General features: G+C 42.0%; 1 protein-coding gene across 1 annotated transcript in view; it reads left to right on the forward strand.

The window, feature by feature from the left end:
• The window catches only part of ly75 (lymphocyte antigen 75), a 90,762-nt gene that overhangs the window by 13,350 nt on the left and 49,510 nt on the right, over window positions 1-27,902 (forward strand). The window contains 11 exon segments of the mRNA XM_034195254.1: window positions 4,399-4,572; window positions 5,075-5,236; window positions 6,988-7,107; window positions 7,776-7,913; window positions 14,320-14,520; window positions 14,818-14,978; window positions 15,162-15,269; window positions 18,392-18,480; window positions 22,299-22,468; window positions 22,709-22,908; window positions 24,187-24,329. Of these exon segments, the coding sequence (XP_034051145.1) occupies window positions 4,399-4,572; window positions 5,075-5,236; window positions 6,988-7,107; window positions 7,776-7,913; window positions 14,320-14,520; window positions 14,818-14,978; window positions 15,162-15,269; window positions 18,392-18,480; window positions 22,299-22,468; window positions 22,709-22,908; window positions 24,187-24,329 (1,666 nt within the window).

The raw sequence follows: 27,902 nt of genomic DNA on the forward strand, positions 1-27,902 counted from the left end.
TGTGTGGTGTGTGTGTGTGTGTGTGTGTGTGTGTGTGTGTGTGTGTGTGTGTGTGTGTGTGTGTGTGTGTGTGTATGTATGTGTGTGTGTGTGTGTGTGTGTATGTGTGTGTGTGTATATGTATGTGTATGTATATGTATGTGTATATGTATGATTGGAACTCATACTCGTTTTTCACAGTTTAAAATGCAATGCTGTGTGTGAAAATACTCTATTTGACCTTGCACGTGCACCAGTTGTATTGATCATCAATCCCCTCACTCGTTTTTGCATGTTGAGTTTTATCAGCAGTCAGCTTAAAAGTTTCTGCTGCTGTCTGCATCAGTGCAGTCAGAGCTTTCAGTAGAAGGTGTGAGAGAGTCTGACATCTATTCCACAGATTGCCAATAGTTAAAAAAAACAGGATATGGACGATATAAAAAAGGTTGGACATTAACCTCTACATGTGCACTGCACGTTGTTTTTTTTTTTTTGTTTGTTTTTTATGAAGTTCTCTTTCACCGTTCATGCTGTTAACTCCTGTTTCACACATCCACACTGCTGAAGCCAGTGTACCATTAAAATAAATCTAAAAACAAAAACACAGATTCTTAACGTGGTCTGAGTGCTGTTTTATAGAACAGCAAGTCTGCCATTGTGAGGGTTACTAACTGGCACCCCGCAGTTGGCACAGTCTCCTTTTGGGTGGACATGCCGTACCAGGGTGACTAGACTTGAACTTTGAAGAAAAAGAACTGGGTGGACATTCACCCTGACATCAGTTAGTGGTGACTGGGTGATTCTGGTAATAAATATGCACGTTAAATTTTGTTTCTACCCAAATATATTGTTTGCATCGGTGTAGCTGGTACATGAAGCCGAAACGAAGTGATCCTAGTCTTTGGGTACTCTTATACTTCTTATAATATGAAAAAGAAAACGTGTATCTTCTGTGGAAAGTATGTATTTTTTTTTTTTAACCATCGATGATCCAGCTTTTGCAGGACTACATAAATAACAAGCACATCACTTAACTTTAGTATTTACATTTCTTTGCCTCTCACAGTTTTCCATACAAATCAGCTCACCATTTGAGGGGTTGGTGAGTACCACAGGGACTGAAAACTGTTCCAGGGAAAACGCTGGCGTATATTACAGTGATTTAAGTTTGAGATGTATCCGTGTGCCCTTGTATGTTACTACCCTGGACATACAGGCATTGATTTTGATAGGTTTTGGGTCATATGATTAAACAGGTTTTTGCACATTCTTTACAAAAACAAGACAAGTGTGTACAGCATTTATAAGTCCGATCAGTCTCTGTGAGATTGTCAAAGTTTAAGGGATGGGCTTGTTTTGTGATGTAGGAGCAAATTGTGTTGTGGCAGTTTTGGGGAATTCTGCTGAACTGTTTTATGGTTGTTCTAGTTACCTTCAGTTGCACAGTATCAGGTGAGAAAACACTCAGCAGGGTTGTGCAAGATTAAAAACTTGCTTTCACTTTTGTTTCACAGTCGTTGCTCACTGTGTTGTTTGATTTGCGGTCTGTAAACTGCTCAGTATGGAAAGACAGACATCTGTACCTTTTTTTTTTTTTTTTTTAAATCTCTTTATTAAGGTTTTTTCTTTTTTGACACATACAAAATTAGGAACAAATACAAAAAATACAGAGAGTTGAGAAAAGAGAAAGAAGAGAAGAAAAAGAGAAAGAAAGAAAGAATGAGAGTGGGGGCGGGTCACCTATCACGAGTATGATTCACTTTACCTGTTAAAGTAATCTAGGAACAGTTGTGGCATTGTGCTGTGTGATAAAACTGCACCTTTCAGAGTGGCCTTTTATTGTGGGCAGTCTAAGGCACACCTGTGCACTAATCATGGTGTCTAATCAGCATCTTGATATGGCACACCTGTGAGGTGGGATGGATTATCTCAGCAAAGGAGAAGTGTTCACTGTCACAGATTTAGACTGGTTTGTGAACAATATTTGAGGGAAATGGTGATATTGTGTATGTGGAAAAAGTTTTAGATCTTTAAGTTCATCTCATACAAAATGGGAGCAAAACCAAAAGTGTTGCGTTTATATTTTTGTTGACTGTATTTTAGTTTTAAAGTAATGCGCTAATTCTCACGGTTTGAGCATCAACAGGAACATATGCCAAAAGGCATTATGGGAAAATGAGCGTCCTTTGATCACTGGTTGGTTGGTTTATTTATTTGTAAAAACCCAACACGTGTGTTAGTTTTTACAAATAAATGTGTATTTGTAAATATGTAATTTTTTTTAATTTGTAAAAAAAAAAAAAAGGTATTTGCAAAACTGAAAATTCTGTTTAAGTGTGTGATTCTGAAAAAGCGAGAGTCTGGTTGTTCATTGTTATTCACACTCCCATCCAGTAGATGGCAGTGCTCTATGCATTTTGACCATCTCCTGGATGGTCACACGGGTGCTTTTTTCAGAATCATACACTTAACAAACAGAATTTTCAGCAAATGCCTTTTGCATCACAGACTTGCCAACTCTGGACGCAAATCATCAGCATTGGCGTTTATGCTTCGCGTTGGCGAAAATGATTCACAGTACCATTACACACTATACTTCTATGAAAGTCCAGAATTCTTTCTGATAGGGTCATTCTGTGTGAAATCATCAGATTTTCCAAAATCTTCCTGGGTCACCGACTCGGATTCTCATGATGAACACATGCAAAATATTTCTGCTTAATTCCAAGTAGATTTTTAGATATAATTTTTTTTTTATTAGGGTACCCACAGTCTTATTTTATACTCGCAAATGCATTTTGAGCTTTTTTCATTTTTAAAAGGCATTATCGCAGCTAAAAATTCATATATATGGCTCAGATTTGGAATACAGCCTATTTGGGTACCCCAGATACAGTAGTAAATTTAAAAAATGGGATACAGAACTAATTTTTTATTCTGTAGCATTACAAAAATGGCAGTTTGTCCATTCTCGCAAAAAAAAAAAAAAATACAAAAATTCAAAGAGCTGTACTAAAGAAGTCGTTCAATGGATAATCTTCATATTGTAGAATACACATATCTGGGGTACTAGTTATATGTGTGGAAAACATTGTGGTCATAACTTGAAGGGTCTTTGAATTATTGACTCTTGAAACTCGATTATATATACATGTATATGTGTGTATATATAGGTATAGAACTGTATCTATATTGATCAGTGCTTTGGATATAGATTTGAAGCTGAAGAATTTTAAATACTGTCAAGTACTGTTAAAAACTTTGCTGCTGTTTTTTGTATTTATACAAAGTAAATCTTATGATGGTTATTAATGTTTAGTTTATGCTAATTGCAGAATAAAAGCCCTTTCTTTTTACCAATCATATTTCTATAATATCAATTGAATATTGCGATGATGACTGAATTGCTAAATTTATGATGCCATGATAGAAAAAATAAGCTCAGTAATCTGTCTTTCAAAGTTGATCCATTATTTTGGGGTGCCAAATATTGTAAATACCAAATTAGAGCTTTATGCTTCCATTCAGAGCTGACATATTGCTTTCTGAATATGCAAATACAGATTCAAAATTGGTTCGCGCCACGTTACGGTACCCTACTTTGCAAATTTTTTTTCACTATGAAGGCATTTGAGCTACATTTTTTTTTTAAAAATGACATAAAGTTGGTATATCAATATGCTCTCCACAAAAAAATTATGAAGTAGCTGATTACTTGCCCACATGGTCAAATCAGAAAGAGACTGGAGGCCTATTTTTGACATTCTATGATCATGTTCGATATTCAAGAGTGAATAATTCAAAAACCCTTCAAGTTATGACCACAATGTTTTACACACATATAGGGTTTATTCCAAATTTGAGCTTTATATCTGCATTTTCAGCTGAGATAATGCCTTTTGAAAATGGGAAAAAAAAAGCTCAAAATGCGTTTGCAAGTGAAAAATAGGATTGTGGGCACCCTTATTAAAAATATTATCTAAAAAACTACTTGGAATTAAGCAGAAGTATTTTGCATCTGTTCATCACGTATGTAGGTACTTGCAAAAGAAAATCATGAGAATCCGGGTCGGTGACCTGGGAGGCACCTGATGATTTCACACAGAATGACCCTATAAACCTTATAATAAAACTATAATTCCAACAAAGATGAGAGGATGATGCTGCTGATGACGTGAATGACTCATTACCATGAACAAAAGACTGAAACTGCTTTCTTATCATCTGTCTTATCAGAGAAAGAATCTGGTCTGAGTTTTAGTTGTCTTATTTTTATTGATATTTTCTGTTTGTGTGTTGTAACCTCGTGAGATGTTACATCCACAATATGGGGACCTAATTCAAAGCCTGTGTTTTAGGAGGATACTTTGGAGTAGGTGTTTGACCTTGGCTCTCTGCTCCTCTCTCCTCTGTGAATAGTTGTCCACACCACCAGTGGGAACTCTGCTGGAGCTCCGTGTGTGTTCCCCTTCCTCTACAACAGCAGTTGGCATCATGGATGCCTCCCGGACCAGGATTCCCCGGGACTGTCCTGGTGTTCCACCACCTTGGACTATGACCAAGACAGAAAGAAGGGACACTGTCTGACACCTGGCACGTTGCATTTTTCTTCTTCTTCTTCTTACTCTTATTATTATTATTATTGTTATTGTTGTTATTATTATTATTATTATTGTTATATGTGGGTCTATGACTTGGTAAGATTTTTTGTGACTTTTAATTAGTCTTTCTGTATTTGATTTTTCCTGTTTGGCAGAGAAGGATCAAATCAATTTTATTTATATAGCGCCAAATCACAACAAACAGTTGCCCCAAGGCGCTTTATATTGTAAGGCAAGGCCATACAATAATTATGTAAAACCCCAACGGTCAAAACGACCCCCTGTGAGCAAGCACTTGGCGACAGTAGGAAGGAAAAACTCCCTTTTAACAGGAAGAAACCTCCAGCAGAACCAGGCTCAGGGAGGGGCAGTCTTCTGCTGGGACTGGTTGGGGCTCAGGTCCAGGATGCATTTTTATCGTGATTTGTGTTGCCTGGCTGGATGTTACAGTATTTGTTTTGCTTGTGTAAGTTGATTTTCTTTTGAATTTGTAGAGGAGGGTTGCCAGACTCTGTTTGAAGGACCGGAAGGAGTCTCCTGCTATGAGTTTGTTCCCAGCGCTGCCGTGTCTTGGCAGGAAGCTTTGGATTCATGTCGTAGTCAAGGAGCTGATCTGTTCAGTCTGTCTGGACCAGAGGATCTACATTCCAAAACCTGTAAGGAGATTCTACAACTTGGTACTAATGCCTATCCTCTATCTATTGTTATGGTGGCAAAAGATCATCAGAAAGGGAGAAGCCACATAAACTGAAAATTCACTTAGAATTTCTGTGTGGAAACTGTTACCAAAGGTGGTGGTTGTTTTTATTATTTCTTAAAGAACAAAATGGCTCCATTAATGCTGAAAACCTGTGTAGGTCTACTTTCCATTTTTAAAATTCACCAGGAATCAATGAAGAATCTGACTGATAAGCACAATCACTAATTGTAATGATATCAACAGTCTTATCAATTCCCATCGCTCGTCTTCATGCCAACTGTAATATCTGTTGATTTGTGCATGACTTAACAGTACAGCTTATTTAAAATGTTGCTCATAAAATGGTTTAAATATAACAATAACAACCTGTGTATATTGAGCCCACCCTCAAATTTGTGCAAGTTCTCAGTAAAGTATAATTTACGGTCAGAGATTCTGTTCCCCAGTGGCCAAACGTAGAATTGACACGTGTCCTTTTTGACTTAAGTTTTAGTACGGTGATCTTGTGTAGCATGTTTTACCTGTTTGTACATACAGCATATGAAGTCTTTGCCAAGATATCACATACACAAGGTTTCTGAGACTGAGGCACCTGATGCAGTTAGAACTGAAACACACCCAACATTGACCTTGTCTGATTTCTTAGACCCCATTTAGACTGGGGTTGGCAATGTGGCTCAAGCCGGATTCAATCTAAGAGATGGATTGAGCTGTGTGAAATCTGAATAGTGCTGTTCAAATTCATAAAAATCCATCCATCCATTTTCTTCCGCTTTATCCTGAGTCGGGTCGCGGGGGCAGCACCACTGTACAAATTGAAACATCTTTGTCACCATTCTTGCCATTTTTACCCCATAACTCCATAACGTTCATTCACACATTGTCCATACTATACCTTTTTGGAATCTTTATGATCAGACAAATAATATGGAATACCTTTCAGTATGACTGGAGCATTTTTAAATTTTGACCCCTGTGTAATTCTTCAATTGACCCCTTCTTGGCTGCCTATTGAAAGTTCATGTGGCTGCTTGCATTTTTAAAAGAGTAATGTCTAAGGAGTACGTGTGCCAAATTTGGTGCTTGAATCACCATTTGAAGGATCCCTCAGTAAATATTCACTTATGGTAAATGGACTGCATTTATATAGCGCTTTTCCATCTGCATCAGATGCTCAAGGCATTTTACAATTATGCCTCACATTTACCCCGATGTCAGGGTGCTGCCGGGAGCAATAGGGGATTAAAGGCCTTGCCCAAGGGCCCTTAGTGATTTTCCAGTCGGGCGGGAATTTGAACCCATGATCTTCTGGACTCAAGCCCAACACCTTAACTACTAGACCATCACCTCCCCCTATCTGCTGCACTAACAGGGATGTATTCCATCACAGAGAAATACTTAATCCTAACCCAAAAACCAAGTCTTAACACTCAAACAGACCTTTGGAACTGTGAGGACCAGTTCATTTGTCCCCACAGTGATGGTTTAAAATCAAAATTTCTACACACACACACACACACACACACAGAGAGAGTCATGGTTCTGAGCCCATTTACTTGCTCTGCATTTGGCAACACAAATAAAAACAGAATAAAATGAGGATAATGATATTGCTGGAGTAATTATGTTTACTGTTCCAAAATTAACGCACTATTACTGTTTTTTTATTTTATTTTATTATATGTGCTGTGGTGTTTCGTGGGTCAGTATTGGATGGCCTAGAGCGAATGCCTGACAGGATGTGGATAGGCCTTCACCAGTTAGACACTTCAGCAGGCTGGCAGTGGTCAGATGGCTCCCCTCTTTTTATACTGCGGTGGGAAGAAGGTACGATGATCTTTAGTTTTGGCCTTTTGTCTTTGTTTTGTGTTGCTTTTGAGATTTGTTCTGTGCTTATTAGTGCATTTGTGTGAATACTCTGGAGTGACATGAGGCTAAAAAAAAAGTCATCTCACAGGTTTGAGGCATCACGTGGAATCATCCTCTGCAGTATTTTGTGGCCCATATTTGTCATAAGGAGGCAGTAAGGACTTGTCAAATGCACGGTTTTAAGTGTCTGAATCGCATGTGGAAATGTGATACTGATGTACTAAAGTTCACATACTTTTCATCTTATTTTTGATATTGGTTTCAGTATCAGAAGCAGCTCCTCCTGCTGGGATCTGCTCATTTTTTATTTTTTTTCCTCTGCCCTTCTATAAACTCACACTTTTTCGTGTGACAAACAAAGAATGTGATTGTGCCTGGCCATTGTGCTACTGGCAGATAGTGTTGCAGAATAACCAATTAATGGTAATGAATGGGACATTGTATAAAGCTTACTGTTGTAAAAACATGGACGTGTAAACGTTAAGGATACTACATCCTACATACCATACATGCTGCCTTCTGGACTTTAGTTGACCTCTGTGACCTCTTTATGGTTGCTGTAATTTACAGCACATCAGTGTTGGTGCTGTTGTAACGGCAGACATGTTTCTCACTGGGTTTGACAGGAATGCCAGCTGCTTCCACCATCGAGGAATCAGACTGTGGCGTCCTGAACTCCAACCAGCACTTTGAATCCGAGTCGTGCAGCAAACGGTTACCATATGTCTGCAAGAAGAAGGTCAATGGCTCTCAAACAGCAACAGGTTGGTAAGCTGTCGGTCTCACTTGTGCTATTTGAAGTGCACATTTTCCTAAATGTTGTGCAGCAAATTTTAAATGGGCTTCAACATGCTTTTTCTTCAGCAGTGGAGTCTTGCATGGTGAGCGTGCATATAGACCATGGTGGTTGAGTACAATAGTTGTTTTCTTTGAAACAGTTGCACCTACTAATTCCAGGTCTTTCTGAAGCTCTCCACAAGCGGTGCTTTACAACTCCTCTGATTCTTTTCACTGGAAGAAATCTGTCGTGACCGGTTTATGGTGAAATGACGTTCTTTCCAGTTCTGGATTATGGCCTCAACAGTGCTCACTGGAATATTTAGAAATCCTTCTCTAACCAATATCGTCAGTATATTTTGCAACAATAAGGTTGTGAAAATCTTGAGAGAGCGCTTTGCTTTTTCTCATCATGAGATGTTTCTTGTGCGACACCTTGGTAATGAGTCACCTTTTTATAGTCCCATCAGTTGGGACTGAACCAAATGATATGAATTTGCACTGACAAGGGGCAGGAGTGCTTTCCAATTACTGATAGATTTCAGCTGGTATCTTGGCTTTCCATGTGTTTTTTGCACCCCTCTTTCATTTCACATTATGACACATAGCTTAATTTATGGCCATCTATGGTTTGATTACTTTGCATCTGTGGATTACCTGGGTTGTTAATGACATCTGGTGAAAATTTCATGCCAATAGCACCTTTAGAAATATTTACTGAGAAACGTGGTGATATGTCCAATATTTATTTTACTCACTGTACCAGTGGAAACATGGGAATATTTAGGAGAGATGTCAGTGGAGTTTTTAACCAGATCTTGGACAACAAGATAAGGGTGATATACAGAACTATAGTAACCACACAAACTGGAAATGGACCTTTGTCATCTTTTTTACCTTTATAAATTTAGAACATTCAGTCATGGATAGTCTAAACTTTACCTTTTTGGAATCTTTGCAATCAGACAAATAATGTAGTATACTTTTCAATACAATTCGAGCATTTACCAATATTAATTTTGAACAATGGTTGCCATGACAACCGTGATAAAAATTCACAATGGCTCAATATCCAGTTTTATTTTAAATATCTTTAACTACGTCGATGCCAAATTTGGTGCTTTTCTCACATAATGCACAATTGTTATGGAACGTTTAGCTAAACTGCACCACTAATACAACCTGAGCAGGCCTTGAGCTGATTGTAATTTTGGTGTCATTGATGAATTTGATGGTCCAGAACCCTGTAAACATTAACCATGTCTGCTACTAATCCAGGTCTGGGTTGCTGTGGTAGAGGATGAAGTAGTTCATCCCACACTACTCTATCCCTAAGGGGTAGGGATAAATAAGCTGATGCTTCACCCTACCCCTTTTCGGACATGTTGGGTACACAGTAGGAACTTTTTTGTTTTGTCTTTACTGATCTATCTTGTAATTGTTGTTGTATCAAATGTTCGAAATAAACAGTTTTCATTCATTCATTCATTCATCCCTGACTTTTTCTGGGGGATCCCGAGCCGTTCCCAAGTCGTTCCCAAATCAGCTAGGAAATACAATCTACCAGCATGTCCTGGACCTTCCCCGGGACTTCCTCCCAGTTGGATGTGCTTAGAAGACCTCCCTTGGGAGATGACCGGGGGCATCCTCACCAGATGCAGGAACCACCCCAGCTGGCAACTTTCAGTGCAAAGAAGCATCAAAAGGAGCCATCTGGGCTGGTTCGGACATCTTTTTTGTGAAATAGTTGAACTTAAGTAGATTAACGCTTATCACATGAACAAAACATGAGATGTTGTGATGTTCATTATAGTGATGTCACTGATGCATGTTGCAATGGAGAAGAATTCTATTGATGATTGGTGGCTTTGACAATTTATCAGGAACAATACCCTGCTGACATTTATCATTTACAGCAAAAATGTTTTGTAACTTCTGCTCTATAAAAAACAAACAAAAACCCAACACAAAGCCAGCATGCCCATTTATTGGACAGTTCAGTTCTTGATTTTTTCTCTGTCTATGGTGTGTCATGCTTTTGCCGTCCTTAGAAAAAATATCACTGTGCGCCAGCTAAAGCTCAAGAGTTGGCTGTACTGTTAATGGGGGAATCAAGTAGCATGCTTTGCTGAATGGGCTTTTTTGTAACCATTTTCTTGATAACACAAATTTCTTGCAGTAATCAATAATTGTCAGTTTTCTATTGTGAAATGTGAATAATAAAAGGTCGTTAACCAGATGCGAGGTCTGTACGGGAAAATATTAGACCTCAGTGTAAGTACGGACCCCGCTGCGCTTGGTCCGTGTGAACTGGGATTGGAGTGGGAAAAGTTTCTCTGGCTCAACATTCATCATGTACAACAAAAAGTCCTATTTGTTTCCGGAACGTTTCAAAATTTGTGCACACGGCTGTTTAATAGTGTAATTTCTACCCTGGTTCTTTTTGTAATTTACTGCCCCTTAACAAAAATTATTAAATTTATTTATTAAAAGTCCCTACAAAAACTAAGCCTGGGCCTCTCACAGACAGTGTCCATGTTGTGAAAAGCCCCTAAAATGAGTCATACAACACTTTTTATACCTTGTGGGCGTCACAGTGGGTGTGGTTTAGTCAATCAATCAATCAACTTTTTTCTTATATAGCGCCAAATCACAACAAACAGTTGCCCCAAGGCGCTCCATATTGCAAGGCAAGGCCATACAATAACCATGAAAAACCCCAACGGTCAAAACGACCCCCTATGAGCAAGCACTTGGCCACAGTGGGAAGGAAAAACTCCCCTTTAACAGGAAGAAACCTCCAGCAGAACCAGGCTCAGGGAGGGGCAGTCTTCTGCTGAGACTGGTTGGGGCTGAGGGAAAGAACCAGGAAAAAGACATGCAGAGAAGGGGGGCAGAGATCGATCACTAATGATTAAATGCAGAGTGATGCATACGGAGCAAAAAAAGAAAGAAACAGTGCATCATGGGAACCCCCCACAGTCTACGTCTAAAGCAACATAACCAAGGGATGGTCCAGGGTCACCCGATCCAGCCCTAACTATAAGCCTTAGCGAAAAGGAAAGTTTTAAGCCTAATCTTAAAAGTAGAGAGGGTATCTGTCTCCCTGATCTGAATTGGGAGCTGGTTCCACAGGAGAGGAGCCTGAAAGCTGAAGGCTCTGCCTCCCATTCTACTCTTACAAACCCTAGGAACCACAAGTAAGCCCGCAGTCTGAGAGCGAAGCGCTCTAATGGGGTAATATGGTACTACGAGGTCCCTAACATAAGATGGGACCTGATTATTCAAAACCTTATAAGTAAGAAGAAGAATTTTAAAATTCTATTCTAGAATTAACAGGAAGCCAATGAAGAGAGGCCAACACGGGTGAGATATGCTCTCTCCTGCTAGTCCCCGTCAGTACTCTAGCTGCAGCATTCTGAACCAACTGAAGGCTTTTTAGGGAACTTTTAGGACAACCTGATAATAATGAATTACAATAGTCCAGCCTAGAGGAAATAAATGCATGAATTAGTTTTTCAGCATCACTCTGAGACAAGACCTTTCTGATTTTAGAGATATTGCGTAAATGCAAAAAGGCAGTCCTACATATTTGTTTAATATGCGCTTTGAATGACATATCCTGATCAAAAATAACTCCAAGATTTCTCACAGTATTACTAGAGATCAGGGAAATGCCATCCAGAGTAACGATCTGGTTAGACACCATGCTTCTAAGATTTGTGGGGCCAAGTACAATAACTTCAGTTTTATCTGAGTTTAAAAGCAGGAAATTAGAGGTCATCCATGTCTTTATGTCTGTAAGACAATCCTGCAGTTTAGCTAATTGGTGTGTATCCTCTGGCTTCATGGATAGATAAAGCTGGGTATCATCTGCGTAACAATGAAAATTTAAGTAGTACCGTCTAATAATACTGCCCAAGGGAAGCATGTATAAAGTGAATAAAATTGGTCCTAGCACAGAACCTTGTGGAACTCCATAATTAACTTTAGTCTGTGAAGAACATTCCCCATTTACATGAACAAACTGTAATCTATTAGACAAATATGATTCAAACCACCGCAGCGCAGTGCCTTTAATACCTATGACATGCTCTAATCTCTGTAATAAAATTTTATGGTCAACAGTATCAAAAGCAGCACTGAGGTCCAACAGAACAAGCACAGAGATAAGTCCACTGTCCGAAGCCATAAGAAGATAATTTGTAACCTTCACTAATGCTGTTTCTGTACTATGATGAATTCTAAAACCTGACTGAAACTCTTCAAATAGACCATTCCTCTGCAGGTGATCAGTTAGCTGTTTTACAACTACCCTCTCAAGAATCTTTGAGAGAAAAGGAAGGTTGGAGATTGGCCTATAATTAGCTAAGATAGCTGGGTCAAATGATGGCTTTTTAAGTAATGGTTTAATTACTGCCACCTTAAAGGCCTGTGGTACATAACCAACTAACAAAGATAGATTGATCATATTTAAGATTGAAGCATTAAATAATGGTAGGACTTCCTTGAGCAGCCTGGCAGGAATGGGGTCTAATAAGCATGTTGATGGTTTGGATGAAGTAACTAATGAAAATAACTCAGACAGAACAATCGGAGAGAAAGAGTCTAACCAAATACCGGCATCACTGAAAGCAGCCAAAGATAACGATACATCTTTGGGATGGTTATGAGTAATTTTTTCTCTAATAGTCAAAATTTTGTTAGCAAAGAAAGTCATGAAGTCATCACTAGTTAAAGTTAATGGAATACTCAGCTCAATAGAGCTCTGACTCTTTGTCAGCCTGGCTACAGTGCTGAAAAGAAACCTGGGGTTGTTCTTATTTTCTTCAATTAGTGATGAGTAGAAAGATGTCCTAGCTTCACGGAGGGCTTTCTTATAGAGCAACAAACTCTTTTTCCAGGCTAAGTGAAGATCTTCTAAATTAGTGAGACGCCATTTCCTCTCCAACTTACGGGTTATCTGCTTTAAGCTACGAGTTTGTGAGTTATACCACGGAGTCAGACACTTCTGATTTAAAGCTCTCTTTTTCAGAGGAGCTACAGCATCCAAAGTTGTCTTCAATGAGGATGTAAAACTATTGACGAGATACTCTAGCTCCCTTACAGAGTTTAGGTAGCTACTCTGCTCTGTGTTGGTATATGACATTAGAGAACATAAAGAAGGAATCATATCCTTAAACCTAGTTACAGCGCTTTCTGAAAGACTTCTAGTGTAATGAAACTTATTCCCCACTGCAGGGTAGTCCATCAGGGTAAATGTAAATGTTATTAAAAAATGATCAGACAGAAGGGAGTTTTCAGGGAATACTGTTAAGTCTTCTATTTCCATACCATAAGTCAGAACAAGATCTAAAATATGATTAAAGTGGTGGGTGGACTCATTTACTTTTTGAGCAAAGCCGATAGAGTCTAATAATAGATTAAATGCAGTGTTGAGGCTGTCATTCTCAGCATCTGTGTGGATGTTAAAATCGCCCACTATAATTATCTTATCTGAGCTAAGCACTAAGTCAGACAAAAGGTCTGAAAATTCACAGAGAAACTCACAGTAACGACCAGGTGGACGATAGATAATAACAAATAAAACTGGTTTTTGGGACTTCCAATTTGGATGGACAAGACTAAGAGACAAGCTTTCAAATGAATTAAAGCTCTGTCTAGGTTTTTGATTAATTAATAAGCTGGAATGGAAGATTGCTGCTAATCCTCCGCCCCGGCCCGTGCTACGAGCATTCTGACAGTTAGTGTGACTCGGGGGTGTTGACTCATTTAAACTAACATATTCATCCTGCTGTAACCAAGTTTCTGTAAGGCAGAATAAATCAATATGTTGATCAATTATTATATCATTTACCAACAGGGACTTAGAAGAAAGAGACCTAATGTTTAATAGACCACATTTAACTGTTTTAGTCTGTGGTGCAGTTGAAGGTGCTATATTATTTTTTTCTTTTTGAATTTTTATGCTTAAATAGATTTTTGCTAGTTATTGGTGGTCTGGGAGCAGGCACCGTCTCTACGGGGATGGGGTAATAAGGGGATGGCAGGGGGAGAGAAGCTGCAGAGAGGTGTATAAGACCACAGCTCTGCCTCCTGGTCCCAACGCTAGACAGTCACAGCTAGACAGTCTGACATTTCTAATGTTACTGGCTCTCACCAACAGGGGGAGATCTTCCTGTTTCTGAAACTTGCACATATGATGGAAGTGAAACTTAACTCTTATATTTCTCAGAAACTTCCAAACAAATAACAAACACTTGATAGCTAACATAGAATAAGGAATTAGCACAGATGTGATCTAACAAGTTGCACTTGCATACACAGTGAGCGTCCAACTGTAAGTTTTGACAAAAGTCTCCATCCCACAGCTCTCTAACTGTCTCTCTGCAGAGTCGTCTGCATATAAGGATACAATCTGTGCAGATGGTTGGGTCCCGTGGGATGGATGGTGTTATAAGTTGGTGAAGGATGAGCCGCAGAACTTCATGGATGCTCTGTTGTACTGTAATGACACTGAAAGAGGAGGAGGCGCTCTGGCCAGCCTGCACTCTGTTGACACCAAGGAAATGATCAACACTAATTTCCATGCAGGTAAATGTCATTTTTAATACACAGTGGGGGGAAAAACATTTTAAGAGATTATTTCTCTCAAGAAAAAGTTGTGAAATCTCATTCAATTTCCAAACGATTGGGCTTGAGTTGAGCAATTTTGTTAATCCAGATTTACATTTTAGTATATCTGACAGTAATTTGGGCATTGAATGTTGACTTAAAGTACTTTAGAGTTCCCAAACCACGTCAGATCATCGAACATCTAACATCAAATAATACGAGTCGTATTATTTGATAATAAAGAATTTGATGAACTTGTGTGTTTTGGTCCATCAGGTGCCCAGCTGCTGGATGTGTGGATCGGTCTAGTTGGTGCAGGTGAGAACCCCACAGTCTTCAAGTGGGTGGACCGGGCACCGGTCACCTTCACTTACTGGGACAAAAGCCAGCCAGTCCAGCCAACCTACGACCCCAGCTGTGTGTTTTACTCTGGAGAGGTGTGTTTGGGTGCGTGTGTGAGAAGGATGTCTGTGCTTTCTTTCGCTTCTTTGCTGACCCACACATTCTGTCCAGCTTTGTATGTGTGACCCTTTTTTGACATGCGCGTGTATGTTGTCTTTTGTCTTTGTTCCATTTTGTTTGTGTGGAGCTTGTAAAATAAACCTGTTTATTCTCCACAGTCTCACGGTTGGCGTGTCGGCGATTGTGCTTTAAAGCTGCCTTTTATGTGTCAGAAGAAAGGTGAGATCAAGGAAGTGGCATCAGAGGCCAGATGTCGGTTTGAAGATGTAAGTGTTGTTTCCTGACTTGACTGTGAAGTTTTAAATTATGTTTTTTTCTTAAGGATTGCTGTAGTGTGTATTATATTTACGGAACCAAAAAAATAAAAAATAAAATCTGCTTACAGATGAAATGACGCTGGTCAACATGATTTTTCTTGCATGGACTTTTTCAGTGGATTTTGGGTAATTTGGTGGTGCTGAATCTGAATCTGGTGTTAGTTTTTGCCAGTCACATCATGTTTTTGAGATGTTTCTGTGAAGGCTCTCAGTTGTCCAGGTGGTTGCCATAGTAGAGAAGCTTAAATCTTCGACTGGACTGGGTTGCTTGATGCAAGGACGTTTTGCTTCAAATCGCAGAAGCTTCCACAGCTAAAATTCTTGCTCTGGTAGTCTGACTTCTGTCTTCTTCTCTACAAGAGTCAAGACAGAAGTCAGACTACCAGAGCAACAATTTTAGCTAAGGAAGCTTCTGCGATTTGAAGCAAAACGTCCTCGCATCAAGCAACCCAGTCCAGTCGAAGATTCAAGCTTCTCTACTATGTTTTTGAGATATGAAAACATATTTCTCGTATCAAGCATGGAAGCAAAAGCCGCAGTCACACACCTCTTCAGCACCATAAACAATATTACGGCTCTTTGTTCACATTTCATGAACCTGCTTTAAAAACTCTGGTTTTGAAGCTGCTTATGTGCATAATTAGATGTGTCGAACTCGTGAGTGAATGAGCAACTTTTGCATAATCAGTCAATACGGAACATGCAAATTGCAAAAAAAGTGATATGATAGAAGAAGTCTGAGCTCAGATTCAGAATCAGCACCCCAAAATTACCCAAAATCAGTTCTCAAAGTCCATGCAAGAGTTTTTTTTTTTTACCACTGGCAATCAACAGGAAAAATAAACAGTTATTTTGTAAACTGATTATTCATTAGTTCACCTGGACCAAAGGTCATCTGTCTGTCATCATCGTCATCTGCGTCTGTAGATGTCTTCTTCTCCAAAACCGCTGGACCAATGAAGCTGAAACTTAGTGTGCAGATTCCTAACCATGAGGACATTGACGTTTGTTTGAGGCGTTATGATCCCATTTCAAATATGGCTGCCATTGCTGCATTGATCAGCAGTTTTTAAAGATAATGAAATGAAATATGGTACAAGGGTAAGCATCAGCCAAGCTTGAACCTTCGTGCGCATGTGTGAGTTTTTTCACGCCTGTCGGTTGCGTCATTCGCCTGTGGGCAGGCTTTGAGTGAGCACTGGTCCACCCCCCTTGTCGGATTTTCATTGTCAGGGAAATGGCTGAGCGATTGGAGCAGCGCTGAATCAAATTTTTCCAGAAACTGTGAGAGACAGCCAGGTGGAAACCATTCGGAAGATTCAGATGGCTTTCGGTGAGGATACTCTCGGCGTCACACAAATTAAGGAGCATTACAACCGAATTAAAGATGGCCCACAGCGGCGGGGGGGCACGCCGCGCTCCGAGCGGCCATCGACAGGCTGAAACGACCAGATCATTTCCAAAGTGAACGCTGTGTTGATCCGGGACATCGTCTGACTACCAGAGAAATTGCAGAAGAGGTGTACATCAGCACTTTTGCGGCACATTCCACTGTTATGGGAGATTTTGTAATGAAAGACGTGCGGAGGAATTCGCGCGTCGGGACGGAGCCGCAATGGCACACAACAAAAAGCACATCCGTGTTGGAAACCATTTGGAAGATTCAGACGGCTTTCGGTGGCTTTTCAGTTGAGTGAGTATCCGAGAAATTGTGTAACAGCTGGGCATGCCACAACATGTCCTGTGAGACTTCCAACACGGACGTGCTTTTTGTTGTGCGCCATTGCGGCTCCATCCCGACGTGCGAATTCCTCCGCACGTCTTTCATTACAAAATCTCCTGTAACAGTGGAATGTGCCGCAAAAGTGCTGATGTCCACGTTTTCTGCGATTTCTCTGGTAGTCACACGATGTGCCGGATCAACACAGTCTTCACTTTGGAAATGATCTGGTCATTTCAGCCTGTCGATGGCCGCTCGGAGCGCGGCGCGCCCTCTGCCGCTGTGGGCCGTCTTTAATCCGGTTGTAATACTCCTTAATTTGTGTGACGCACAGAGTATCTTCACCGAAAGCCGTCTGAATCTTCCGAATGGTTTCCACCTGGCTGTCTCTCACAGTTTCTGGAAAAATTTGATTCAGCGCTGCTCCAATCGCTCAGCCATTTCCCTGACAATGAAAATCCGACGAGGGGGGAGGACCAGTGCTCACTCAAAGCCTGCCCACAGGCGAATGATGCAACCGACAGGCGTGAAAAAACTCATGCATGCGCACGAAGGTTCAAGCTTGGCTGATGCAAGCGCACATGATTCAAATCCATATAGTTTTTTAAAAAAAATAAAAAGTCAGTTTTCTAACAGACCTCGTGTATATATATATGTGTGTGTGTGTGTGTGTGTGTGTATATATATGCCCACTTTTCTAGCTGAAACTGTGATGTCTTATATCAGCCAGGTGAGCTACAGTGCCCGGGGCACTACTTAGTTTGTTTTGTTTTTTTTTGTTTTTTTTTGTTTTTTTATATATGAATAAAATGACATACTCATGATCTCACTGTAATTGTGAAGATTTGCTCCTATTAGTTTATTTTTAGGTAGACTTATTTTAAACTGTTGTATATCAAGAATATATAGTTTTAAAGCGCTTTGAAGCCACTTTAGACAGGTGCACACTAGATACTAACTGGTTTTGAAGGATGTATAAAGGAGTCTGAACCAACGTTAGTGGCGCTGTCTGTCAACATTATATCTCTCTAAGTGTCGGGGAGATTATGATAGTTTGTTTGGTGACAGGTCATGCTAAACTATATTTAAAGTATTTTAGTTTGAGGTTTTGATCACATGTCAAAAAAATATGAAAATGCATTTTTGGGCTGGAATCTAACGATGTGTGTTGATGCGCCAAAGAACGTATGGCACTATCATGTGATGGAAAAGCCTGACTTTTTGTTAGTCATGATCAGTTGGCTATTTGATTAAATACCGGCTATTTGACTGCTTATATAACTGAAATAATTGGGAAAGATTTGCTTGTCATATGTAAATAAAGTCCAACCTACTGTTGTCCTTTTCTTAGGGTTGGAGGAGACATGGCAACTCCTGTTATCAAGTGAACCCCAACAAAGTGTCCTTTGAAGATCGCTGTAACATCACTATAAGAAACGGGTAACTTCCACGCCCGTCAGAATTCGACTTTATTAACTTGGTGACCGATTGATTGTTGCTGTCTGTGGTTACTGGATCTAAGTACAGCATTTGATGCACTTGATTGCAGCATTTTGTTGGAAGAGGGAGAGAAGTAGTATCAGTAAGTCATGTATAAGCTGTGAGCTATTAACAGAATGTGGGTGTGAAAGCAGTAAGATGGTAACTAACAGTAAAACCCCAGTCACATTATGACGGATCAAGGAAACATATGACGAACTGATTCTATATGTTCATGTTCATTTTTGTCAGACAAAAGTAATTTCTCCCATCCGCAAAATGCGCACCTTGTTACCTGATGTCAGCCAAGTCCGTCTGAAAGTTATGGTGTGTTCAAAACTTTCAGATGGATATCAGGCGGAGAAACGCCTTTGAGTCTGGTCTGCTTGAGGTTTCTTCCTCAAATCATCAGATGGAGTTTTTCCTTACCACTGTTGCCTGTGTGCTTGCTCTGGGGGTTGGTGACGTTAGACCTTACTTCTGTGAAGCGCCTTGAGGCAATTTTGTTGTGATTTGCTGCTATATGAATGAAAACATATTGAAACCCCAAGGCGTTCCCAAGCCAGCCGAGAGATGTAATCCTTCCAGCGTGTCCTGGGTCTTCCCCGGGGCCTCCTCCCAATGGGACGTGCCCGGAACACCTCTCCGAGGCGTCCAGGGGGCATCCGAAAAAGATGCCCGAGCCACCTCAACTGACTCCTTTCGACGTGGAGGAGCAGCGGCTTGACTCCGAGCTCCTCCCGAGTGACGGAGCTCCTCACCCTGTCTCTAAGGGATCACCCAGCCACCCTGCGGAGGAAACTCGTCTCGGCCGCTTGTACCCGCAATCTCGTTCTTTCGGTCATGAGCCATATCTCATGACCATAGGTGAGGATCGGAACGTAAATCGAGAGCTTTGCCCCCCTACTCAGCTCTCGCTTCACCACGACGGTCCAATACAGCGACCGCATCACTGCAGATGTTGCACCGATCCGTCTATCGATCTCACCCTCCATCCGTCCCTCACTCGTGAACAAGACCCCGAGATACTTAAACTCCTCCACTTGAGGCAAGGACACTCCACCGACCTGAAGAGGGCAAAGCACCTTTTTCCGGTCGAGAACCATGGCCTTGGCTTTGGAGGTGCTGATTTTCATCCCGGACGCCTCACACTCGGCTGCAAACCGCCCCAGTGCACGCTGAAGGTCCTGATTTGACGAAGCCAACAGAACCACATCGTCCGCAAACAGCAGAGACGAGATTCTGTGGTTCCCAAACCAGACCCCCTCTACACCCTGGCTGCGCCTACAAATTCTGTCCATAAAAATAATGACCAGAACTGGTGACAAAGGGCAGCCCTGGCGGAGGCCAACGTGCAGTGGAAACAGGTTTGACTTACTACCGGCAATGCGAACCAAGCTCCTGCTGCGGTCATACAGGGACCGGATAGCCCTTAGCAAAGGACTCCGTACTCCCGGAGCACTCCCCCCAGGGTGCCCCAAGGGACACGGTTGAACGCCTTCTTCAGATCCACAAAACACATGTGGACTGGTTGGGCGAACTCCCATGAACCCTCGAGCACCCGATGGAGCGTGTAGAGCTGGTCCAGTGTGCTGCGACCAGGACAAAAACCACACTGCTCCTCCTGAATCCGAGGTTCGACCATCGGTCGAATTCTCCTCTCCAGTACTATGGAATAGACCTTACCGGGGAGGCTGAGGAGTGTGATCCCCCTATAGTTGGAACACACCCTCCAGTCCCCCTTCTTAAACAGAGGGACCACCACCTTGGTCTGCCAATCCAGAGGCACTGTCCCCAATCGCCACGCGATGTTGCAGAGGCATGTCAGCCAAGACAGTCCCACAACATCCAGACTTAAGGTACTCAGGACGGATTTCATCCACCCCAGGAGCCTTGCCACCGAAGAGCTTTCTAACCACCTCAGTGACTTCTGCCTGGGTAATGGATGAGTCCGCCTCTGGGTCCCCAGTCTCTGCCTCCTCTTCGGAAGACGTGACGATGGGATTGAGGAGCTCCTCGAAGTACTCCTTCCACCGCCCAACAACATCCCTAGTCAGGGTCAACAGCTCCCCACCTACACCATAAACAGTGCCGGTGGAGAGCTGCGTCGGACGGTTTGCCAGAATCTCTTCGAGGCCGACCGATAGTCCTCCTCCATAGCCTCCCCGAACTCCTCCCAGACCCGGGTTTTTGCCTCTGCGACCGCACGGGCTGCGGCACGCTTGGCCTGCCGGTACCTGTCAGCTGCCTCTGGGGTCCCACCTACCAACAAAGATAAGTAGGACTCCTTCTTCAGCTTGACGGCATCCCTTACTTCCGGTGTCCACCACCGGGTTCGGGGATTGCCGCCGCGACAGGCACCAGAGACCTTGCGACCACAGCTACGAGCGGCCGCATCAACAATGGAGGTGGAGAACATGGTCCACTTGGACTCCATGTCTCCAACCTCCCCTGGGATCTGAGAGAAGCTCTCCCAGAGGTGGGAGTTGAAGACCTCCCTGACAGAGGGTTCCGCCAGTAGCTCTGCCCCTCTTTTTACTCGAGTGTCCGAGACACGTGGCCGAAGGTCAGATGATACGACTACAAAGTCGTTCATCGCCCTCCGGCTCAGGGTGTCCTGGTGCCACGTGCACTTATGGACACCCTTGTGCTCAAACATGGTGTTCTTGATGGACAAACTGTGACTAGCACAGAAGTCCAACAACTGAACACCACTCGGGTTCAGATCGGGGAGGCTGTGCTTTCCGATCACCCCCCTCCAGGTCTCACTGTCGCCGCCCACGTGGGCGTTGAAATCCCCCAGGAGAACAATGGAGTCCCCAGTCGGAGCGCTATCTAGTACCCCTCCCAGGGACTCCAGGAAGGTCGGGTACTCTGCACTGCTGCTCGGCCCGTAGGCCGAGACAACGGTGAGAGACCTGTCCCCGACCCGAAGGCGTAGGGATGCGACCCTCTCGTTCACCGGAGTGAACTCCAACACATGGCGACTGAGCTGGGGAGCAATAAGCAATGCAACCCCAGCTCTCCGCCTCTCCCCGTGGGCAACGCCAGAAAAATGAAGCGTCCAGCCCCTCTCCAGGAGTTGGGTACCAGAGCCCATGCTGTGCATGGAGGTGAGCCCGACTATCTCTAGTCGGTATCTCTCAACCTCCCGCACAAGCTCAGGCTCCTTGCCCCCCAGCGAGGTGACATTCCACGTCCCAACAGCTAGGGGCTGTGAGCATGGACTGGGCTGCCAGGCTACCTGCTCTCAACCGCCACCCAATCCTCTCTGCCCCCGACCCCCATGGCCCCCTCTGCAGGTGGTGAACCCACAGGAGGGCGGGCCCACGTTGCTCCTTCGGGCTGAGCCCGGCCGGGCCCCATGGGCTAAGGCCCGACCACCAGGCGCTCACGCGCGGGCCCCAACCCCAGTCCTGCCTCCAGGGTGGGACCCCGGCTCCGCCATACCGGGCGACGTCTCGGTCCTTGATCTTTCACTGGTCATGGAGGTTCTGAGCGGACAAAACATTTAAATACGTAACTAATCCTTTTGCTCTGTCGGTCATAGTACTTACGTAACACTCGCTGTGCGCTCCTCTGCATCGGTAGGTGGTAGGGCCCCAACACTTTAAGTGTAACTTTATTTTAATTTAATCTTTGAAATATTGCCTTTCCTGTCTGTGTTTTAAGGTCTTGTTTTATTGTTGTTGTGAAACGCTTATTGGCATATTTAAAACATTTTTTAACATGGGTACTGTATGTTTGAGTAAGAAACACATTTGTTTTGCTCTTTTCAGGTTTGAGCAGACGTTCATCAGCCGTTTGCTTGCAGAGCAGATCAGCAATGAAACACAGTATTACTGGATTGGGCTGCAGGACATCAAGAACACAGGAGAGTACAAGTGGCACAGCTGGAATGGGTCCCAAGATGTAGTTTCTTACAGCAACTGGGGTTTTTTTGAACCACGTAAGTAGCTATTAGTGCTGCTCCACCAAAAACCTAATTGAAGTTTTTTTTTTGTTGTTTTTTGTTTTTTTTTTTCATTGACATTTAATATGTGGATGAGGATTACAAGGGACCATCTGTCTATATATATATATATATATATATATATATATATATATATATATATATATATATATATATAAATAAAATTTTCCATCCAACGTATTTGAAATTTCAGTGATGGCTACTTTTGGCTTTCAGGACGGTATGGAGGCTGTGCAGTGATGTCAACTGCAAAACCCCTGGGAAAATGGGAAGTGAAGAATTGTACCATTTTTAAGGCTGGTACTATTTGTAGGAAGGACCTAAGCCCACCTCCACCCCTGGCACCAGAGCCAAACATCAATGTACCGTGTCCGAATGGATGGGTGTCAAGAGAAAACCTCAGATATTGCTACAAGGTGACTGACTACATGTCCTAGAACGTATGTGGTTAAGTAGAATCTCTGCATGTTCAACTACAAAGTTGCCCTTGAGATACTTCTTCTGTCAAGTGATACCGTTTAGGGCCTGCCGTAGCAGATCATCTGTCTCCATTTCAGCCTATCTTGTTCATCATCAAGCACCTGTATGTATTCCCTCACCACATCCATAAACTTCTTCTTTGGTCTTTCTCTGCTCCTCTTGGTTTGCAGCTCCATTCTCAGCATCCTTCCCCCTGTATACCCTGCTTCCTCCAGTCATGTCAATGTCACCTCTGACTTTGTCGCCAAATCGTTACTCCATGCTCCCCCTCATTCAGACACATGTAGTACCTCATGTTACAACTGATTTGATTTCTATTTAGAATGAATCTCCACCTCTCCAGGCTAGTTTCAATCAGCGCTCTGTGCTCACTACAGATCACAATGTCATCTGCAAACATCATAGACCTTGAAGACTCATGTCTTGCTTTGTCCATCAGCTTGTCCATCCCCACTGCTAATAAAAAAGGGTTCAGAGCCTGTCTTAGACATAACCCCACCTCCCACATTGAATGCATCCATCACTCTCATCACTCCTACTGTGCGTCTCTCTGCTGTCACACTGTCCTCATACAGATCCTGCACCACACTCACATACTTCTGTCATTAAAGACTAATTCATACAACACCATAAGTCTTCCTGTGGCACTCTGGCGTAAGCTTTGTCTAACATTCTCATCAGGTTATTTATTGATCAAAGAATGAAAGTTAATTAACAACACAATCACTAGATCTGTACAAGCTAATGAAGTCATCTTTTGTAATAACGTGAGTCAGAAATCCATTTTCATCATTCTGAAATCATTATTTGCAACAAAAAACTATTTGTACTTCTTTCTCTTGAAATTTTAAGAAGGATAACTGAAGCAATTTCAAATGTGACAGAGTCCCCTGGAAGTCATGATTCTTCACACTGGCATGAACCATCATAGCAGTCCTAATTACAGCCACATAGAGTGAAAGTATGCAGTGAACTTGGAGAGACTGAAGTCAGTGTTGGTCATCTTAGTTCCCCTCAGCCAAGATGAGTTTTTTTTTTCCTACCTATGTAGAGCACATAAGCTGAGGCGGTGTAATTATTATTCTAGTTCTCCTGGTTTTCTCAAAATATGTGACAGGATTGTAAATTAAATGTACCTGTGTGTACTCTCAGGCGCTGCCTGTTGCTGTAGTGCCGTGTCGGGGGCTTCATGAACCGTTGTCTTGCCTCGTCAGGTGTTTCACGAGGAGAGGCTGACCAGGAAGCGGGCGTGGGAGGAAGCAGAGAGGTTTTGTCAGGCTCTGGGTGCCACTCTGCCCAGCTTTACAGGACTCGATGAAATGAGGACCCTGCACTTCATCATGAGAGACGTCATCAGGTACACACACACAAATTATAGATGGGTGATAATTAGTGTTCATTTCGGTTCAAATTCAATTTATTTTCATTTGTATAGCACCAAATAACACCAATGCTGCCTCAAGGTGCTTCACACAAGTAAGGTCTCACCTTACCAACCCTCAGAGCAAACACACAGGCGACAGTGGTAAGGAAAAACTCCCTCTGATGATTTGAGGAAGAAACCTCAAGCAGACCAGACTCGGGGGTGACCCACTGCTTGAGCTATGCTGCCGACACAGTTGACAACACAAATATATAGGAAATTTTGGGAGCCCATGCTGGTGCACAGGATGGGAGGTTTGGAGAAGAAGACACCCACTCGCACTTCTGGATGGAGCCGCACCTCAAACAGAGAGGGGGGGAAAAAAACAATCAGGTGGCAAAAAGACAACAAATAAGGTATAATTTGTCAGCATTAAGCAACAAGAAAAATAGAAGAAATATTAAGGCGATCGCTGGCCACAAGCCCTAAAATTCACTAAAAGATAAAGCTGCGGCCGCGACCCACTCTGTTTAGTGTTGAAACTATTTTACAGTATTTGATGGTGCAGTTTTGTGATAATGCTATGAAAGTGATACAATTCATCACTGTCTTTTTGGCCACATCTAAATGAGGGTTGGTAAGGTTAGCCCTTACTTGTGTGAAGTGTCTTGAGGCAACTTTGTTGTGATTTGGCACTATATAAATGAAATAAAATGGAAAAATAAATGAAATGAGTAAAACTTAACCATAATCAAATATTAAACTATCCCAATTAAGTAGGCTATAAAAAAGAATATGAATTTTATTCACAAGTTAAAATTCCAGGAAAAAATGCTCTGTGCCAGTCCTCTCAAAAATGACACTTTCACCATTTACTTTGTCGATCCTAACTGACAAAATTCCAGGAAAAAATGCTCTGTGCCATTCCTCTCAAAAATGACACTTTCACCATTTACTTTGTCGATCCTAACTGACAAATGCACTAGCAATTCAGTTCTAGGAATTTACTGACTTGATGAGGTACATACAGTAGTGTTCAGAATAATAGTAGTGCTATGTGACTAAAAAGATTAATCCAGGTTTTGAGTATATTTCTTATTGTTACATGGGAAACAAGGTACCAGTAGATTCAGTAGATTTGCACAAATCCAACAAGACCAAGCATTCATGATATGTACACTCTTAAGGCTATGAAATTGGGCTATTAGTAAAAAAAAGTAGAAAAGGGGGTCTTCACAATAATAGTAGCATCTGCTGTTGACGCTACAAACTCAAAACTATTATGTTCAAACTGCTTTTTTAGCAATCCTGTGAATCACTAAACTAGTATTTAGTTGTACAACCACAGTTTTTCATGATTTCTTCACATCTGCGAGACATTAATTTTGTTGGTTTGGAACCAAGATTTTGCTCATTTACTAGTGTGCTTGGGGTCATTGTGTTGTTGAAACATCCATTAACATCCATTTCAAGGGCATGTCCTCTTCAGCGTAAGGCAACATGACCTCTTCAAGTATTTTGACATATCCAAACTGATCCATGATACCTTACATGCGATATATAGGCCCAACACCATAGTAGGAGAAACATGCCCATATCATGATGCTTGCACCACCATGCTTCACTGTCTTCACTGTGAACTGTGGCTTGAATTCAGAGTTTGGGGGTCGTCTCACAAACTGTCTGCGGCCCTTGGACCCAAAAAGAACAATTTTACTCTCATCAGTCCACAAAATATTCCTCCATTTCTCTTTAGGCCAGTTGATGTGTTCTTTGGCAATTGTAACCTCTTCTGCACGTCTTTTATTTAACAGAGGGACTTTGTGGAGGATTCTTGCAGATAAATTAGCTTCACACAGGCATCTTCTAACTGTCACAGCACTTACAGGTAACTCCAGACTGTCTTTGATCATCCTGGAGCTGATCAATGGGTGAGCCTTTGCCATTCTGGTTATTCTTCCGTTTTCTTCCACACGTCTCTTTTTTTTGTCCATTTTAAAGCATTGGAGATCATTATAGATGAACAGCCTATAATTTTTTGCACCTGCGTATAAGTTTTCTCCTCTCCAATCAACTTTTTAATCAAACTACACTGTTCTTCTGAACAATGTCTTGAACGTCCCATTTTCCTCAGGCTTTCAAAGAGAAAAGCATGTTCAACAGGTGCTGGCTTCATCCTTAAATAGGGGACATCTGATTCACACCTGTTTGTTCCACAAAATTGATGAACTCACTGACTGAATGCCACACTACTATTATTGTGAACACCCCCTTTTCTACTTTTTTTTACTAATAGCCCAGTTTCATAGCCTTAAGAGTGTGCATATCATAAATGCTTGGTCTTGTTGGATTTGTGAGACTCTACTGAATCTACTGGTACCTTGTTTCCCATGTAACAATAAGAAATATACTCAAAACCTGGATTAATCTTTTTAGTCACATAGCACTACTATTATTCTGAACACTACTGTATGTAATCACATAGTCATCTATAACATCATGGTATGATGAGTTGTTGTCACGGGGAGAAATTCTACCTATATATCTTAGATGATGCAATATGGCACATCCCTAATCCAAAAGCTACACAATGATTGATCAAAGGTCATGAAATGTTTTGATCCCTGCCCCAATCTGAGAGTGGAGATAGACCGTTGAGAATGATCCTGTGTATTTTGTTCTTCTTTCTGATAATCTTCTTGTATGTCTGTGAGGCACATACAGCTCAGTCGTGCACAGTCTCTCTCTTTCCTCAGTGCCATTTGAAAAATCAGAATATCAGAGGAGTGTTATGTGTGAGTGTACTCGCACACATTAGGAGTTTCTTGGTGAGTGCACTCTACGGTACACTCGTACCAATCAAGCAGCAAAATACAAATTCAGAATTTGTTAAAAAGTTGAGGCAATGCAACGTGGTTGAGAGGTGATAACGTATCCAGGGAGAATGAAGTGGATTTGCACAAGAAATTACATTCTATATTTCACAGTGAGAATAATGGAATTGTCATCTTGCACAGTGGGGGTATTGCACTAAGATGGGTGTTTTGAGGTACTGTAATTGTTCATAAGGTAGGTCTCCCGTGGGTTGGGGGGATGCTTTTGTGTCTGTTTTGGTGCTCAGTGCTCTGAAGCACTAACTGGATGGTGCAGATCAAATAAATTGTGGTCCGGGTGTGTGCGTGGTCTGAAATGATTTTTCCAACCCTATTCCTCATTCGGGAACCACACAGGTCCTGGAGTGAGGGCAGGAGAGCAGTGGTAATCCTCTCAGCCAACTTGGACTGTTTTGTGGTCTTCCTATGTCCAGTTTGGTAGCTGAACCAAACAAGAAGGTTATTGAAGTACACGGAACAGACTTTATGACAGCTGAGCAAAAACTGGGTCACCTACTTTGGTATCAGGTTGAACTTATTCAATTGAAAAAATAAGTACAATCTGTGCTGGGTCTTTATCACAGTGTCTGTGTGGAGCTCCACTTTGTGTCCTGTGAGATGGGAGCGCCTCAGGAACCATGGTGGGCACAGAGCTGCTCAGGATGGGGAGGGAGGTGTCTTGGATGCTTCTTTC

This window comes from Thalassophryne amazonica, chromosome 2, assembly GCF_902500255.1.
Source record: "Thalassophryne amazonica chromosome 2, fThaAma1.1, whole genome shotgun sequence".
Lineage (NCBI taxonomy): Eukaryota > Metazoa > Chordata > Actinopteri > Batrachoidiformes > Batrachoididae > Thalassophryne > Thalassophryne amazonica.